A 19,063-nucleotide genomic window follows, 5' to 3' on the forward strand; every position below is an offset into this window, starting at 1 on the left:
AGTTCGATTCCACTACCTCTTATGTTCCCGGACAATTCGAACATTCTAGCTTCTGCAGAGACATCTCTGCCCAAAGTGATGATTGGAACAGGATAGTTTTGGACTGAGGCTGCAGGGCAGAATCACCTGGAGAACTCTTCACAAGACAGCCTTGTCACTGGCTGCATGGGAGATGGGAGCGGCAGGCCTGGATGAACAGTGTATAGCCCAGGTCGGAGACTTGGTCTTGACACTTGGGACTGTCAGTCAGGGACATTTTTAAGAGCACATCCTTGTTTCTATCATATCCTTGCCTTTCACAATAAACATTCACAACTGTTAATTTTATTATTCACTACTATTCTCAGCAGAAGCTCCCCCCACAGGCTTGTTTAGAAGCAGTAACAACACTGCTTGAGACAATTTTTATTTATTTAAAAGAACTCGTCTGCAACGCAGGAGGCCCAGTTTCAAACCCTACGTGGGGAACATCCCTGGGAGAAGGAAATGGCAACCCACTCCAGTATTCTTGCCTGGAAAATCCCATGGTCAGAGGAGTCTGGTAGGCTACAGTCCATGGGGTAGCGAAGAGTCGGACACAACTTAGCGACTAAAACAACAATAGGAAAAGACCCATAATCAATCTGCATAGCACTTCTTTTACAGAAACAGTGATAGGGCATGATCTCTTTTAGGCAAATTTATGCAAATGTCTCTTTATAAGTAACAGAGTCATCTCCTTACCACTCTAGTTGGCCACAGTATCAGCACTGGCTAGCTGGGTTGTAACGAACTGGATTAAACAGAAACTGTCAGCCTTAGGTTTCTATCCAAGTAGGTAAACTCGGCTAGAGAAGATAAGAGGGAAGGAAGGAAGGGATTCCTTGCAGAATCTGCCCAAAGAATCTGTAGGAGTTGTCACTGGGGCGCTGTCTCTCGGCTCCACCCAGGTTCTCTCGGGAGAGTCTGAACCCATGTTCTCTAATCCTACTTCCTGGGTTTGCACCCTCAGCTTTGCACTGGAGCTGCCCATCACTGACTGACTCAGCCTCCTGATTCTGACCTTTGCCTAACTTCACACCTTAATTGAAATGACTCTCTACAATCCCTCACATACATGTGTACACAAACTGGGCTTGATGCTGTTTACTGATCATGCCTGCCCATTCCCATTCCTGACCTTAGGTCGATTTTGTCTTCCAATCTCTCTCCATTACCATTTATTGGGTGAGTGCCTACTGTGTACTGGCCACTATAACAGGTGTTTCATAAACATTATTCCCATCACCCACAACCCAGCAACACAAATGTTGTTCCTGCCTCCAGCTGGAGAAAGATTCACTGCTACTCAAGGTCAAGATTAACTACTACTTCAGGGTAGGTACAGGGTGTGAGCTGGGCCAGACACAAGTGGTGACTGAAACGCCATCCCTGAAATCCCCCAGGGTTGGGACAGGGAGGCAAAAACCAATGTAGGGTACTTAAGATGTCACAATGCTTATGTTTTAGGTTTAACATAACATACTTGCATTTGAAAGTGTGGATCCTGTCTTCCACTGGTCTTGGAAAAGCCAAGTAGCCTTCTCTGAAAAGAAGCCTTATTTCTATAGTCAACTCAAAGTGCTAACAGCTAAAAACAGAAACTATTCCAAAGTTTATATTAACAAAACCCACAAGAAAGCTATAAAAATATTTTATTTAAATATTAAGAAAAAAATTACACATACTTAAAATGATTAAAAGTTCCTATGTTAAACAAACACTAAAAACCCAATAATTTACACAGTGATAAAATCCCATATTGGGAAAACACAAATCCTTTCAATTGGTCCTCCCCCTAACAAAACTATTATCAAAATGAAATTTTATAGGAATTGCTGAAGTTGGGTTAAAGGCACATGACACTTATCACACCTTTAAATACACAGCCAGTCACTTCATACAATGAACTGTTACCCCTTAAATGCTCTATAATACTGGAGTACATTATGCATCTCTAATGAAAATTTGTTTAAATTTTTACACCAACCGTTTCTCCAATGATCCAAACAGATTAACATTGCAAATTAAGTTATTCCTGTCTTGAATAGAATACTTCTATTTGAGTCTGAAAAATTCGCTAATCACTTGAGTTTAGAAATATGCAAATGAAATATAATTTATTCTGATTTCAGCTAGAGTTATAAAGTTAAAATTCTTCCAAGGAAACCATTCACTTTGTAGATGCAAAAACACACTGTAGCTTTACCATTGTGTCTGTAGTGCTTTCAGTTAGCAGGATGTTAATCACTGACATGCCCTTCCACCTGAAAGAAAATCCAAATGAGACAATGTATCTTAGACTGTTGGATTTAATATTTCAAAACACAGTTCAATCTCCCCATCTACAACACTAAGTGGCTATGTTACCAGGTATAATTTGATGTCAGCAGTAAATCAAAAGCATAGAATTAGCACTTCTTGGATGCTTTTTCGGTAAATAAGAAGGTATAGTCTTCTGTTACTAGATTCACAATCTAGTGTTTTTTCTAAACTATATTAATAATTCCTGAAAACGTGGAAAAAGTCAGTACTGAACAGCCCAAGAGTCAAAGCAGAGGCTCAGATGAGGGAACGTTTTTGTGGCAACAGGTCAACAGGGACAGAAGACCAACTGTGAGAGTCCAAATGGTCCCAGACACAGCACAACGTAAGGAGGGGACTTTGCACAGCGGCATGTGGGTGCGAGCAACTATTTTCAGACAGATGACCAGTGAGAGGGCAGCCATTTCTCTTTACCTGGTTACAGGGACTTTCCTTACAGACTCCAAAGGGAGAACACTGTGAGCTGAAATGTCAGTCTTCGTTTGCACCCCAATAACTGGGCATATTAATTTTTACTTCTCTGGGCCCCAGTTTTCATACTTGTAAACCAACACATGGAGTAAATTTCCCCCAAGTTCTGACGTCAGCAACATGAAGAGAGGACTGCCTTTTACCAAGCCCCTAAGCATGCAGAGCAAGTGCTCTCAGGACACTCTCATTTAGTAAATGAGGTATCTGACAATCAGCAAATAGACCCCACTGTGAGGTGGCAGGCCCAGGGATGGGCAGGCCCACTGTGGGGAGGCAGAAATTCTATAACTTGGAAGTAAAAGGCTGATGTGCCATCCATCAAACTTTTATGCAGCAGTCAGGACAATTAGAAAACAGACTTTTTATCTCAATTGGGTAAAACTGCCCATTAATCCTATATTTCCATTAACTAAGAATAGTCCAGGCTTCCCAGATGGCGCAGTGGTAAAGAATCCACCTGCCAATGCAGGAGATGCAGGTTTGATCCCTGGGTTGAGAAGATCCCCTGGAGTAGGAAATGGCAACCCACGCCAGGATTCTTGCCTGGAAAATTCCCTGGACGGAGGAGCCTGCTGGGTTATAGTCCATGGGGTCACAAAGAGTCGGACACAACTGAGCCACTGAAGATGCACGCAAGAATGATCTAGCCGATAGTTATCTGCAAAGAAGCTGATGGAAGTCGACCACAATAGAAAATGGACTAATGTGTGGACTTATCTATAGTGGAAGATACTCTCTTCATGAGATCTTGGACAGGCAGGGCGACTTCTCTAAGAAGCAGCCACTTAGAACTAAATAATGCAAAAGGGAAGGGATCACAGTCCCTTTCACCCCAGAGTTTCATGGACCAACAGCTTGGTGTAAACATGGCTGAAATAATTCACTAGTCTGTTATTGCTATGTCTACTTGTGGCTCATCTGGTAAAGAATCTGCCTGCAATGCAGGAGACCTGGGTTCGATCCCTGGGTTGGGAAGATCCCCTGGAGAAGGGAAAGGCTACCCACTCCAGTATTCTGGCCTGGAGAATTCCATGGAGTGTATAGTCCATGGGGTCGCGAAGAGTCGGACATGACTGAGCAACTTTCACTTTCACTGAAAACTGTCATGAGAGACTATTTCCTTATTAGAATTACAATTCCAGAAATCTTACCTTTAGAAGTCATCCAAGCAGTGAGGTCAACATTACAACCCCCATAAACTGGGTAAATAGCAGCAGTGGAGTGAAAAATGACCACACGTGCCATAAAGCAACATTGAAGCTGAAAAGGACAAAAAACCCACACCATTGACAACTGTAGCTGTACTCTATACAAATACACTGTACCATAGAATCTAGATTTAGAAGACTCACTTTCTACCCAGGTTGGGAAAGTTCATTCAGCCAGTAACTTTACTTTATATATACAGTTTCTCAGAAAGTTAAGTGTCTGTGAAGGAACATGAAATAAAATGACCATAGCCTGCTTTTACAATCTCACATGCCACCAAAATATCACAGGGGAAAAAAAAGATGGTTAAAGTATTTTCCCATTAGAAACAGAATGAAAAACATCATTTATAAGTTGCTATTAAATTTTCCATTGAGAAAAACACTATTCCTGTCACCAAGGTAAGAATAAAACACTTTCTAAAGTGCAAATGATTTTTATAGCCCGCATTTTTTAAAGAGTTGAAACTAATAAAGGAAAATTATAGTCAATTAAGTGTTTCATAAAGTTAATGATTAATATATAACACTTTGACAAGTAGAAATTTAAATAGCTATAATCCTATAATCCTAAAAATAAAGTAACATTCTTGGGGGTGATGTTAGCCTTCTAAGAAATTGTTGAATAACACACCTGTCTACACTTGTTCCTGAAGAGTTAATAATAACCACATCACAATGTAACATGTCAAAAATCCATAAACTTCAACTACAGAAAATAAATCACAGAAAAAATACATTTACACTGAATATTGGAAAAGACCCTGAAGCTAAGACAGACTGAAGGGAAAAGGAGATGGGGACGGCAGAGAATGAGATGGTTAGATAGCATCACTGACTCAATGGACGTGAGTTTGAGCAAACTCTGGGAGACAGTGAAGGACAGGGAAGCCTGGAGTGCTGCAGTCCATGGGGTCACAAAGAGTTGGACACCACTTAGCGACTGAACAACAACAAACGTACAAAGGTGTGTGGTTTTCCCCAAACTAAAATTCCATTAATATAAAGGGAGGAAAAAACCCTAAAAGGCCATACACCATGTTCAATATAGTTTTCTCACTGGCTGGCAGGAACCATGGGATTTACTTCGTGTTTTTCTGTAATTTACAGATTTTTCTTTAGTGAGCAAGTTATAAAATACTTTTATAAACATAAAAAAATATTTTTTCATTGACAACCTATTAGTTTATGAAAAAGGATATTAGTTGTGGCATTTTTTATAACGGCAAAAGAATTTTTTAAAGAAATCAAGTTGGTTAAATAAATCATGGTACGTCCATGCAGTGATAACCATGTAACCATTAAAAATAACAAAGCACATCTTCGCACACCAATACAGAAGAAATACAAACTCACTGTAAAAAAAGATCACTTTGGAAAACAGTTTGGCACTATTTACTGACGTTGGAGGCATGCATACTCAATAGGACAATGATTTCCCTTCTAGAGAGACCTATATATACATGTGTATGAGTGTACACAGACATCCAACAGAATTATGCAGAGGCACGCATACAAGAATGTCTTGTATATGTCTTGAACGACTTACTTAACAGCATCACACATGATAACCTCAAACTGGAAACAATCCAAATTCTGTCAAGAGCAGAACAGATAAATTGGAATTCAGTTACAGGATGGAATGCTGAACAGCAATGAAAATGAGCAACTGTTATGCACAACAATACAGAGGAATCATACATCGTGTTGCATGTAAACAGCCAAACGTAAAAGAACACATACTACAGCAACCCATCTCTATCGAGTTCAAAACAATGGCCACAACAACAAAAAAATAAGAGTGTTTAAGAGATGCAAAAGGAAGGAACTACCAGGAAGGTGGGGACAGTGTCTTCCTGTGGGCAGGAAGGAAGAGGGGATGACTGGGGCAGGGGGCCAGGGGAGGGGTTACAGGAGGCTGGCACCGTTCTCCTTCTGCCCTAGTTAGGGTTTACACAAAGGCTCACTGCATGATAATTCTCTCAGCTGTACAATTTAGATTCTTCCACTTTTCTGTATTATACTTCACAATGAAAATGACTTAGAAGGAAAATGCAAAATATATATGCATGTTACCATTTGTATTTTAAATTACTATATAAGAAAGACACTACTGAAAAGAGAATCAGAGACTACTTTCTCATTATTCCCTTTTTCCCCCTGTTGAATTCTGTACCATGTGTTTCACTACCCGATCAAACAATCTTTATTCCTATTAGTCATTCCAAAGGTAACTCACCAAATTCCTGCTACGATAAAAGAAGCAGTTGTAATAGGTATCAACGCTGGATACTTGATATCATAATCTTCAATTCCACGATACCACTCCAGATAGACGATGCAGTAAAATGCAATCGACACGCTAACGAGCAACAAGGCACTGCCGAAGAGAAACCAACTGTAGAGACAAAATAATACCCCTCCGTTATCCTCTTATGCATCGTCTCTGAGGCCCAAGGCAGATAGTCTTTTCTGACACATCTCAAGTGTGACACAGGAGAGCTGCTGGCTAACCACACCAATGGCAGCAATCCCATTCATAACAGTATATGTACCTGACAAAGATTTTCTAAGTTTATCTTTGAATACAGGTGGTCTGAACTGTGAGACCTGTACCACACACAGGGTGGACAGCTTGGTTTTTGGTGCTCTGCACCCTGTTTTCTTGGCTGTACCTGTGTCTGGTGTCCCATCAGCTAGGTGTGACTCAGCCCTGCTACTAGAGCAAGGAAGTGTCTTTACGATTCTTCGGATCAGAACTTCCAAGCCCGTGTTTTGCGATTTTCCTCCCGACTGTGTGTGCATAACTTGGGTATAGACAATATAAACTACCTATAAAGGCTCTTCAGTTCCCTGAAGCTGGCCTAGACGTCCAGTGACTGTTAAGCAAATATGGACACAAAATTAAAATGATTTATTTTAAAAAGTGCTGAATGACAGCACTTAGCAAATCAGGGATCTTGAAAGTTTTCATTAATAGACAAGATACCTATTTCTAAGAAGAGTGTCAACCGGGGAAGGGGCACAGAGAGACCCAGTTACTCAATTCCAGCTTTCAGAAGGTCTAGATCTAGTAGGAAATGGGTGAGAAATATGGGAGTGAGGCGCATGAAAGGATGAAAAAGGAAGCCTTTAAAAACACACACACACTCTCTCATAAACTAACCAACCAAAAAAGAACCCTCGTTACAGTAGTGCTTTTTCTTTAAAAATACAGGAAAGACAGCAGCTTTCTGGTTGTTTCTGAAGCTTTTGAGTGTGAGATTAATAAAGATTTCAACAGATACCATCAACTTCTCCAAGTTAGGCAGGGTTTCTTGAAATAATGAAAATCACTTTGGAAGGAGTTTAACTACCTGTCATAAAAGATTTCTAAATGAAACCCTCCATTCCTAGACTATCTCCCAGCACTCCCCCAAGGGGCAATGGCTTTTTCCTCCTCCAACTCCATCCAAGACCTGGCTCAGTGTAAGTGAGGAACCCTCATTAGCCCCAGCCAATCACGGGGATGCGGCCAGATCTGGAAAATCAGAGAAAGAACCCTTTTCGAGGAAGCAGAAGGCAGCCTGCACGGACCACCTCTGGGCAGCGCTCTCAAGCTGTGGCTGCTCCAACTTCCCGCTGAGGCCTCGGCAAGAACACAATGCTAACAAAATATAATGTGAAAAAATAAGAGTCATAAAGTTTTCTTACCTACTGGTGTGAAAGTTTTCTTTAACAGTTTGAAAGAAGTCAACATAATAGGTAACAACAATGGATGCCAAAATCCAGAACCCAGAATGGATATTAAGTCTTGGAAGAGGTTTCTCCTTTTTTTCAACAGCTGTAGAGGTTTCTGCAAATAAGGGAGATTTCAACTGATAAAGTAACCATTAGCTTCACAGGAAAAATTACACCTATTTCAAGTCAAATAAAATAATTTCCTAAAGCTTTCTAACAGCCAGATTCTCTATTAGAGTACCAATTTCTTCTGTAAAACCACCAAAATAGGTTTATATTTTTAGAAATAATAGGAGCTGCTATAAAACTTGTTCAGTATTGTCAACTTTTTTCCGCCAAATGAATTTTGGAACTAAATGTACTTATACAGTCTTTTGGAATGAATAATGCCATCTGGTAGCATAGGAATTTTAATGTTGTGCTTCATTTATCGCCTAGGAAAGTGATTATTCCTGCTAATTCAGAAAAATGCAAGTGACAAACATTAGAACACAAAATGGACTTGTGATTTTCCAAAAACACTACTTACAAACACTACCTATTTTACTTGTTTTAAACAAACACAACCTTTTGAGGCAGCTCAAAAGTGGAAAGGTCACACTGCAGGTACAGTTCCAACACCATACTGTCTAGACTAGTGATGGACAAGTCAAATTCCTTCCATCTGGGACCCGATCTGAAAGAACAACTGGCTGGCTTTGGGTCAAATGGGGTCTAACAAGTTCCCCAGGTGACCGACATACCCTCTCTCGGTTCATGTGAGAACCACTGGTACGCATCCGAGGTTCCTGACTTTAGCTGACCATCAGAATTCCTGGGGAACCTCACTCATAATACAAGTTTTGGGAGACACCCTCAAAATGTATAAACCAGAAAGCCTGATCATGAAGTCTTCTGTGTTTATTTTTTAAAGGTAATAAGTACACAACGTTTTAACATCACACAGCACAAAAACATCAAAGATGAAATCTCTTTCGATCCTTAACTCCAGTTCCCCAGCCCAAAGCAACTACCAGTATCAAAGTCTACTGAGTTCTTGCACATTCTATGCATCTACAGGTGAGCATACACTGCATGTTATCTAGTTGAACCCAAATGGTGGTATATTATACTTTGTTCTCCCCCTCCCTTCGAAAATTACCCACACTGCTACATAAAGCCGGCCTGCTGTGTGACGTACGGATATCCAAGAGTATTCAACCAGCTCCCTGCTGACGAACAATTAGATGCTTCCAGTCGTTCGCTATTACTAGCAATAGCAATGCTGAGATGAAACACTTTGCACATGCACATACGTCCTTGTGTACTGCTACAAATATGCTTCTTTTCTTAGAGACACAACCAGTGGATTTTTTTTTATTTTAATGATACTGCCAAATAGGTGTTAAACCAGCTCTCCAGGGAATCCTGAAGCGCAGCTGAGATGAAGATGCGGAAGGCTACCTGATCTCTAACACTCTTTTACGATACTTAAATACCTAACTTGCAATACTACTTGGTAAGCCTTGATAAAAAATCCCAGTCCCTCCGGAATGGGTGGGCCTGCGGGAGGTCGGTGGGGCCGGCCGTTTCCGGGCGCCTCGCCTGCGGGAACCTCGAGGCGGCTCGGAGCGTGCCCGGGGGAAGCGCCTCACCAGGCCCGGGGTAGCCCTCGCGTCCCAGTGGGACCTCCGCGTCCGGCGGGAACAGGTATCGCCGCCGGAGCTGCTCCCGAGCCCGTAGAGCGTCCATCTTGGCACCACCCAGAAACGGGGCGGAAGTGACGTTACCTTACCGGAACTTCCTGTAGAGACATCCGGGCGGAAGGAGGGGTTCCCGTCTATGAAAAATGGAGACTGTGTTGTCTTCGAGTTTTTAGTTGGTAAGAACGTAGGGTAGCGTTGGCTTCGCTATCTCCGTGCTCAAGTTTGCAAACAGGATTTAAATTTCAAAATGTTGACTTTTCCCAAACAAAAAACGTTCCGTTTATTCCGAGCTACGGAAGCCCAGAAGGATCAAATTTACCGGTGCCGGCGGATGCGCGCGGGCGGGGCTGTAGGTCCCTGCCGTGGTATTTGACGGCTTCCTGCTCTCTGCATCCGGAACCCTCCGTGGCTGCCCTGTGCCGGAAGCGTCTCAGCCTGTCAGCTTCTTTCCTCCTCCTCAGGAATCGCCCAGCTAGATTTGAAAGGGTTGGAGGACGCCCAGGAGGAGGGAAGGACCGCTGGGCCGGGTCCGGGAGCCTGCGGTGGAGCCTGGGCCTGGCACTGACCGCTTGGACGGACTCCAGGCTTGAAAGAAACCTTTCTGAGCCTGTTTGCTCTTCTGTACGATGGGGATTATACCTGCTTCATGGATATGTCTGGGGGTTTAAATGTGAAGCACCTGTGTGTGGTTTGTGTTAGCTCCCTGCTTACCGCTTGCGTGAGAAATTGCCCCCAGCCAGAATCGTTGGAGCTAAACTGGTGGTTGTTGTTGAGTCGCTAAGTCGTGTCCGACTCCTTGCGACCCCACAGATTGCAGTATGTCAGGCCGCTCTGTCCTTCACTGTCTCCCGGAGTTTGCCTAAACTCATGTACGTGGTATTTGGCCAGGAACCCGCCGTTTCCCATCAGTCATGCTCATAAACTGAAAAAGGCTCTTGTCAGTAATTCACAAGTTTCCCTCCATCAATAATCCTGCTTACAGGACTTCTCTGGCAGTCCAGTGGTTAAGACTCTGCCTTCCAATGCCATGGACGCGGGGTTCCATTCCTGATCAGGGAACTGAGATCCTACATGCCCCAGCAGTATGGCCAATAAATAAATTTTTAAAAAAGATTTCAAAGGCAAATACATAAAGTTATAGTTATGTAGTTGTAAAAAAACAAGCAAAAGAATTAATAATCCTGTTTACTATTCTCCTGCCTCCTTCCTACCGTGTCATTTGTTGAGAAATTTTGTTCTTAACCCTTCCAACCTTTGCTGAGCACCTACTGTCTATTAGGGATGCTTAGGCATCTTGCTAGACAATGGAGATAAGATGGATAAGACATGAGGTTGCACGTGGGGAGCTCCTGGGCTAAAAATGACCACAGAGACTTACTACAGGTGCTGCTGGTAAGTCGCTTCAGTCGTGTCCGACTCCACGCGACCCCATAGATGGCAGCCCACCACGCTCTACCGTCCCTGGGATTCTCCAGGCAAGAATACTGGAGTGGGTTGCCATTTCCTTCTCCAGTGCATGAAAGGGAAAAGTGAAAGTGAAGTCTCTCAGTCGTGTCCGACTCTTAGCGACCCCATGGACTGTAGCCTACCAGGCTCCTCCGTCCATGGGATTTTCCAGGCAAGAGTACTGGAGTGGAGAGCAGTATTTATAAATGTGTGGAAGCATTTCATTCATTCAGTCAAGAAACATTTTCTGAGCAGCTACATTGCTAAAATGTTGAGGACAGAGGTAAGTTAGATCTAGTGGAGGAGACGATTTCCATTCAAGGCAGTGACAGAGATACTGTATACGGGCTGAATAAAGGGCTTCCCTGGTGGCTCAGATGGTAAAGAATATCCCTGCAATGCGGGAGACCCAGGTTCGATTCCTGGGTCGGGAAGATTCCCTGTAGAAGGAACTGGCAACCCACTCCCCTATTCTTGCCTGGAAAATCCCATGGACAGAGGAGCCTGGCAGGCTACAGCTCATGGGGTCACAAAGAGTCAGACACGACTAAGTGACCCGATGAATAAAGGGCAGCCCTTCATTCTGCTGGGCTGTATGGCGATCACAGAGTGGCTTGAGGTGGGTTGTATACAGGGATGGATAGTCCAAAAAGTCATCCAGAAGTAAAATTTGAATTAGTTATCACTTTTTAATACCTTCTATATGTCCTGAGTATTTGCAGAAGAAATGTAATAAATATTCAAGAAAAGAATGTCAAGTTTCTACAGATTTATTAGTATCATTTCCTCAGCCTTTCTAGCAAACGCTTTGGCACATAGGATTTAACAGCTGGGTGAATCATATGGCCTTTCTACACAATACCTTGTTTTTCCTGTCTTGGTTTTTTTTTTTTTCCTTTCTCTTTTCAGACTCGTAAAGAACCGGAGTTCACCTCTTCAAAGCCACCTGGGGTCTTCGCCCTCCCTTCTCTTCTCTCTGGTACAGGGTTAGAAGCCTTGTTAACAGGAAGTGAATTCCTCATCAAATACAGTCTTCTGTTGATTGTCTCCTTGCAAAAAGGTCAGCGCTGGGTCTCCCTTGTAATTGAATATTCCCAAGAGCATCTCAGGCATTCCAGGGTTTCCATATGTAGTGTGTTCAGGTCAGATCAGTTTCCCCTTTGGTGGTTTCAGAGTCTTTGTATTTGGATCTGAGCTCCTTTCAGCCTTTTTTCCCTCTAATATTTTAAATGCACAACTCGCAGACTGCGTTGATGATACTTAAAAGCACGTTGGAAAAAATCCAGTGTTTAATGACCGCATCTTCATTGCTGGGGTTCATTAAATAAGTTCTTCAGTGTGTGTACTGTGCACCATAATGATAGATATGATATCAGATTGATACCAACCAAGAAATTCCATTTTCAGTGTGGATTACTTGTGGGGGAAAAATGAATTTGACCGTGACCTTTGCTGGCCTCTCCTTAGCAATGTGGTTAGGTCCAAGGTGTTTGTAGACTATTGAATCCTGGCTCCATCGTTCTGGACTCCTTGGGCAAGTTGTTTCATTGTCCTAGGTATCAGTTTCCTCATCAGTGACACCAGGAGTACCAGAGTGAAGATAAATGTATGCTGACTGTTTGGCCTAATGCTTCCCATGGTCGAGCAGGGTTATGTTCAGGTTAAGTCATTGTTCACTACTTAATTGGGCTTGCCAGGTCTTCTGGATCCGGTTCCTGCTTACCTCCTTATCAGTTCTTCCTTTCTCCTTGGGCTCCAGTTTCTCTCTGTGGCAGTTTCCTTTTTCTTGGGCTCTCCCAGTTGACTGGGGGCTACAGTCACATCTTAGCAGTGCCTTGCAAACACCTGGCATGTAGCAAGGATTCCATTACCTGGTTTTCAGTTTCATCCTTGTCACAATTAACTCTGGTCTTTGATATAGACATCTATGTGTCTGCCTATGTGTCTTCCTCTGAGAAACCACCTTTTCTCCCTTCTGTAATAGCCCTGTAATATTCTCAGTAGACTGATCCTGCCCTTGGGGAGGGCTTAGGGCCCAGACCAGACCTCTCAGCCCCCAGGACTCAGGCTGGGGCTGTTGGGAAGATCGTTCTGAGGTCAGTGTGGGCTTGGGGATGCCACCCACCATGGAGATACACAGAGGAGCCCACCCAGGAAGGAAGCTCAGATGCAAGCCAAGCTAAGAAGTCTCATAGCACTGTTTCAACTTCCAAACCCAGCAAAGACCTAGTTGATGTTGTTAAGAATGAGAACTCTGGAACCAGCTGCCTGGCCAGCTGTCATAACTGGTTTTGTCATTACTAGCTGTTTCAACCTTGAGCAAGTCGTGGATCCTCTCCATTGCCTACAAAATTGGGTAAAGATTAAAAGTATAGATATATGCAAACTGCTTAGCACAGTGCCTAGCCCATAGAAAGCTCTTGATATGCCTTTCTGTTTTTTTAGTTGAAATATAGTTGATTTACAATGCTGTGTTAGTTTCTACTGTATAGCATAGTGATTCAGTTAAACGATGTATATATATTCTTTTTCACGTTCTTTTCCATCACGGTTTATTACAGGATATTTGGGCTTCCTTGGTGGCTCAGACGTTAAAGAATCTGCCCACAATGCAGGAGACCTAGGTTTGATCCCTAGGTCGGGAAGATCCCCTGGAGAAAGAAGTGGCAACCCACTCTAGTATTCTTGCCTGGAGAACTCCATGGACAGAGGAACCTGGCGGGCTATAGTCCGTGAGATCACAAAGAGTCAGACACAACTGAGTGACTAACACACACAAACACACACACAGGATATTAGCTGTTGTTATTATCCATTGTTGACATTTCACAGATTTCTGAGCCAAAAATAAAAGAAAGATTTTTTTTCAAACTAATGCTAATTTGAGTGGTTTTCTGATACTTGCAATCGTGAGGCCCTACCAATACCACCCTTTCATGTACAATTTTCTCTCATTGTACCATGTACCTGCCCCCTTGGTCTTTCACTGGACTGCAAATACCTCCAGGAGTAAGTTCATATATGTAAAACTCTTAGAAAAGCACCTGACATGTGGGAAATGCTCAGTAAGTGATAATATTTATCATTTGAAATGTAACCCTTTATTCCAAAGAGAAACAGTTTTTTAAAAGTCTCCCTTTTATTATATAAATAATGCAATGAAATATGCCTCTCTTTCTGCATGTCTGTTTCTCTGATAAAAGCAATAGAACTGGAATCACTCAGTCGAAAGAAAGATCTACATTTTAAAACTAGCTTTATTCAGAAAGTGCAGACTGTACTACTTAACTCCTAGCAGTAGTGGGCAGGAGCAACCATCTTCATCATTTACACCAACCACTGGCTTTATCATTTTGGTAAAATTTTCCCAATTGATAGTTGGAGGGAAAATCTATCATTTCAATTTTTTAGTAGCAAATCTTTTCACACATTAATTGGCCATTTGTATATCATTTTTCTTTGGGGATTTTTATCCTTTGCTTATTTTTTTCATAGATCAAGAATATCATTGAATATCAAATTTGTGGGTAGTATATATTTTTCCAGTTTATTATTTACCTTTTGAGGGTGATCATGCTCATACCTCTATTTTGTTTTGTTTTTCTTCACTCTCCAAAGCCTGTGATGAAGAGTTTGGATGAATTTGCCCAGTGGGGGTCTAAGTGGATGATCCAGGCAGGTGGAAAGTGCCCAGGCAGTGCCAGTATATATTCACTCCACAGTGACTATACCTTGAACCCTCCTCAAGTGGACCTAGTTATTCCCTGCCCATTTGTTACTTAACTAGCTAGTGGGAGAAGTTATTTTAGTTAACCACAACTGAAAACAACTAAGCAACAATAATGACAGCCATAATAATAATCCTTATAATCATAAAATACTTGTACAATTTAAAAAAAAAAGCAGAAAGAAAAGAATCTTGGGACTTCCCTGGTGGTCCAGTGTTTAAGACCGTGCTCCCAATGCAGGGGGGAGTCGGTTCGATCCCTGGTCAGGGAACTAAGATCCCACATAGCCAAAAAAAAGAAACTTATTGGAATTCCTCTGAAGTATTTCACAAGACTGAAAGACAAATAGGATTTCAACCAAGTCTGAGTGAGGGTGACACCCAGGATGGCTCTGGGAAAGCAAACAAGAATAAGCCTGTAGCAGATGGCAGTGAGCCTGCCCCCATTCCTCCGGCCCTTAGCATTTCTGTGCATGCCAGCCTGCTGCTGACTCAGCTCAGATGTCACTCTGGGGTTCTCTCCGGTCCATCCTTTTTAAGCAGTGAGAGGGAGGGAATTCTCACAGAAGGGAAATCAACATGAACCAAACAGATGTCTACTGAACTAGCAAAAGAAGCCCCCAGGCACCCTTTAAGGCCATGCAGCATGCTGTTTTCTTGGACAGGATGTTGGGGAGAAGAGTGGAGAAACCCCTGTGGCTGCCAGCTCATTGGGCAGAAGAGAGACAGGTGCTGATCTCAACCAAAAGATCAGGCAGAGAAAAGGATCGTTCCTAAAACAAGAAAGAAGAGGTTGGTAGGCGGGAACTGGCCTAACACTGAGAGGCTAGGTAGGCAGGAATCCTAGTCGGCGTGTGTCCCCAAACACTCCTGAAATTTCTGGCTGTGTGGCCAATTTGGGAACCACATTTGGGTCCACTGGGTTCTGTGGGAGGACTGTCCCTTGTATTAAATTGCTGTTGAAACCTGCTATCAGGCTTATAAACCCAGAGAAGGATGAAGGTGTGTCCTGGAAATGGATGACAGTGTGAGGTAGTGAGGGAGGAAAGGAACAGGCCGAGCTGACTCCTTCTTGAAAAAAAAGGAAACTCCATCTCACACTTTCAGTGTGCTTTGGACTATGTGCCTGGTAACCATGGCACTCCTCCACGCCTCTCCTCCCCAGGTGCCCAGAATCTTCCAGGCTGTTAATGCCGGTCTTACCAGTGACACGAGCTAAATTGTTCAGAGCCTAGAACTTGGCCTGTTACTAATGTCATCAAATAAAACAATTTTTTTTGTTTCATACAATTCCTATATTTTTAATAATATATTCCATGTTCGATGCATGAGACAAGGGCTCAGGGCCGGGGCAATGGGATGACCCAGAGGGATGGGATGGGGAGGGAGGTGGGTGGGGGGTCCAGAAGGGGAACACATGTAAACCCATGGCTGATTCATGTCAATGTATGGCAAAAACTATTACAATATTGTAAAGTAATTAGCCCCCAACTAAAATAAATAAATTTATAAAAAAAAAATAAAATAATAATAATATATTCCACTGTTGTAGCCATGTGTTCTGGGAAACAAACTCACTCAAAAGGACAATGCAGATAGTGGAGTGTAGTTTATTACACCGGCGGGCCCAAGGCAGAGTCTCCTCTTAGCCAAGGACCCCAACCGCCTTTTGTGAAAACTTTATATACTTTAAGTGTACTGCTCAAGCCCACATCCCCAAATTCCTTAAACCTAGCCTGGAAAGTGTTAAAGGGGGATACAATCAGGTTATAGCCATGATTCATAATCAGAAGGGTCAGCTGGGTATACATTGTAGCCTACACCAATGGGTGCCATAAAGATTACAAAGGTGGTTGACTACATAGGGGATTATGACATTCTTTTAGGTGACAGGAAATCTTGGTATGGAATCTGGTGTTTATTAGTCCGGGAGGCCAGTTTGGCCATAGGTATGTTATCCCCATGGCTACCAGGCACATAGTCCAAAGCTCACTGAAAGTGAGAGATGGAGTTTCCTTCTTTTTCAAGATGGAGTCAGCTCGGCCTGTTCCTTTCCTCCCTCACTACCTCACACTGTCATCCATTTCCACTAAATATACAAATTTAGAAGGCCTATTTTAGCCATTTCTTGAAAGCTTTAATTGGTAGAAGGGATAAAGACAATACATTCTGAGATCCAGTCACCACAAAGTATCTTGAATTAGATAAAACCATGAAAAGGGCTTTCTGATCTCATGACCCATTACGGAAACCACTTGGAAATCTTTGGCCTGTATGTTTTTTTAAAAAAGCTCTACCTGGAATTTATAATAATGGTCTAAATCATCAGTGCTAAGAAAAGACAGATGCAAGCAAAGATGGGGATTCTGACCAAAGGGAAAAAAAAATCTAAGTTATCAGGAAAACACCGGAGTTTGAATTGATTCTGCCACTTACAGTGTGACCTGGGGCAAATCACTTAAGCTCCCTGCAACTCATCATCCGTGAAATGGGTACGATAATATCACCCTCCCAGGGCTGTTGAAAGATTTAATTATATGTATATGCGTGTGCATATACATATACACAAAAGGCTTAGCACAACGCCCGCACCTGCTACCACGACAGTGCTTTGGAACCACTCCCTCTCTTTCCAGACCCAGTGTTCTCAAACATCTTCAAATAGTAGAGTACCAAGCTTTCTGGGGGGACCTCATGCAATATGGATAAATGAGGCAAAACATTTTGTTGCTCAGTAGCAAAGTCGTGTCCTACTCTTTGCAGCCCCCTAGACTACAGCACGCCAAGCTTCCCTGTCCTTCACTATCTCTTGGAGTTTACTCAGATTCATGTCCGTTGAGTCAGAAATGCCATCCAACTATCTCATCCTCTGTTATCCTCTTCTCCTTTTGCCTTCAATCTTTCCCAACATCAGGGCCTTTTCTAATGAACTGGTTCTCATTAGAAAGCAAAAAATAAAATAAAAATAGCCACACTCTATAAAAATTTATGTCAATTCTCACAGCATCTAAACTAGAATGGAAGATGATAAGGGCCAAGAAGCTGAAGAAATTCTAGGCGGCGACAGCTTAACAATGAGAAAATTCTATTACCTTAACCTTTCTCTAAAACTGAGAAGAGAGATTATTGTTCCAATTTTAACTATAAAGTCTCTCTCTGTTCAGGATAAAATTGGATGGAGCAGGGCAATCTTATAATGTTACCATTAGTATCGATGTCAATGTGATGCCAGATCCCAAGAGCAGTGTTGTTCAAACTATCCAATAGAACTGTGTCTTTACCTACCTTTGATCTACAGTGGAGAAATCTAATATATGGATGACCACAGGCCTCCAACAGGTCACCAGGAAGGCGCAGCAGCAAAGGTCATATTTCAGCGGCTCACAATACCTTCTCTGTGGACAAACAATGGCCTCACCTTCCCATCAATGTCTGACCTTTCAACTCTGACAAACGTATGTATTTTCTCAGCAATTACAACTTAAGCTACTAAAGGGGCAGTTTAATCACTTTTATCAAAGGGAATAAATTAAAGCTTCCCTGGATCCCAGAACAAAAAGAGCTCAACTAGCCTTTGAGGTCAAAGAAACTTCTCTTTTTTCACTGGTGCACACAGCTTTTCTCAGAAATCCTCACTGAAAGCAAGACAGAGAGTTGAAGAAAGGTTCAGCCCCAAATTACAGAAGTTAAAAAATCTAAAATCTAAAAGGACAGTCGCAGAGTATCTATTAATAAGCAGATGTCTTTTTTTTTAACTGAGGGAAATTGTTATTCTGATTCATCTTTAACATCATTCAAGACTGCGATCTGTGAAAACTTGGAGATGACATTTTGCAGTTTTGTAACCTAGTGGTAACCCCCAGAGATTATACTTGACAGCGTTGAATTTTACAGCTATTTTGAGGAGCTAGATACAGAGATGGGCTTTCCAGGTGGCTCAGTAGTAAAGAATCCACCTGTCAATGCAGGAGATGCGAGTTCAATCCCTGGGTCAGGAAGATCTCCTGGAGAAGGAAATGGCAACCCACTCCAGTATTCTTGCCTGGAGAATCCCATGGACAAAAGAGCCTGGTGGGCTACAGTCCATGGGGTCGCAAAGAGTTGGACATGACAGCATGCATACATGAAGATACAGAGATGGAAATTTAAGAAATATTCAGTTTCAGTGCATTTGGGGCAAAGTAAACTGTTTATAGAGTTTATCACCTCCTGCTGTCTCCCATGTACGTAGGAATGGGTGTTGGGTGAAAGGTAAGTGATGTTGCTAAAATTCTGCCTCTGTTCACAGGTATCAAATAGGAACTCGGAGACAGAGTTTTGGGTGAAGTAGAAAAGAATGGTTTTATTGCTTTGCTGATCCCTGGATTGGGAAGATCCCCTGGAGAAAGGAAAGGCTACCCACTCCAGTATTCTGGACTGGAGAATTCCATGGACTGTATAGTCCATGGGGTCGCAAAGAGTCG

General features: G+C 42.5%; 1 protein-coding gene and 1 long non-coding RNA gene across 2 annotated transcripts; one reads left to right on the forward strand and one right to left on the reverse strand.

Annotated features, from left to right (window-relative positions):
- Positions 1–1,656: 1,656 nt before the first annotated feature.
- Positions 1,657–9,503, reverse strand: TMEM128 (transmembrane protein 128). The gene is made up of 5 exons (XM_081490535.1): positions 9,377–9,503; positions 7,716–7,857; positions 6,262–6,420; positions 3,966–4,074; positions 1,657–2,285 (listed from the first exon to the last, which is right to left on the reverse strand). The coding sequence occupies exons 1-4, from the start codon at positions 9,471–9,473 to the stop codon at positions 3,975–3,977; spliced, it is 498 nt and encodes a 165-aa protein (XP_081346661.1). The 5' UTR covers positions 9,474–9,503; the 3' UTR covers positions 1,657–2,285; positions 3,966–3,974.
- Positions 9,504–9,529: 26 nt separating this feature from the next.
- On the forward strand, positions 9,530–13,748 carry LOC145506304 (uncharacterized). Its single transcript, XR_014053756.1, has 3 exons — positions 9,530–10,048; positions 11,783–11,933; positions 13,435–13,748. It is a non-coding gene; the product is annotated as an uncharacterized LOC145506304 (long non-coding RNA).
- The last annotated feature ends 5,315 nt before the right edge of the window (positions 13,749–19,063 follow it).

Source organism: Giraffa tippelskirchi, chromosome 1, assembly GCF_054371585.1.
Source record: "Giraffa tippelskirchi isolate mGirTip1 chromosome 1, T2T-mGirTip1v1.2.pri, whole genome shotgun sequence".
Classification (NCBI taxonomy): Eukaryota; Metazoa; Chordata; class Mammalia; order Artiodactyla; family Giraffidae; genus Giraffa; species Giraffa tippelskirchi.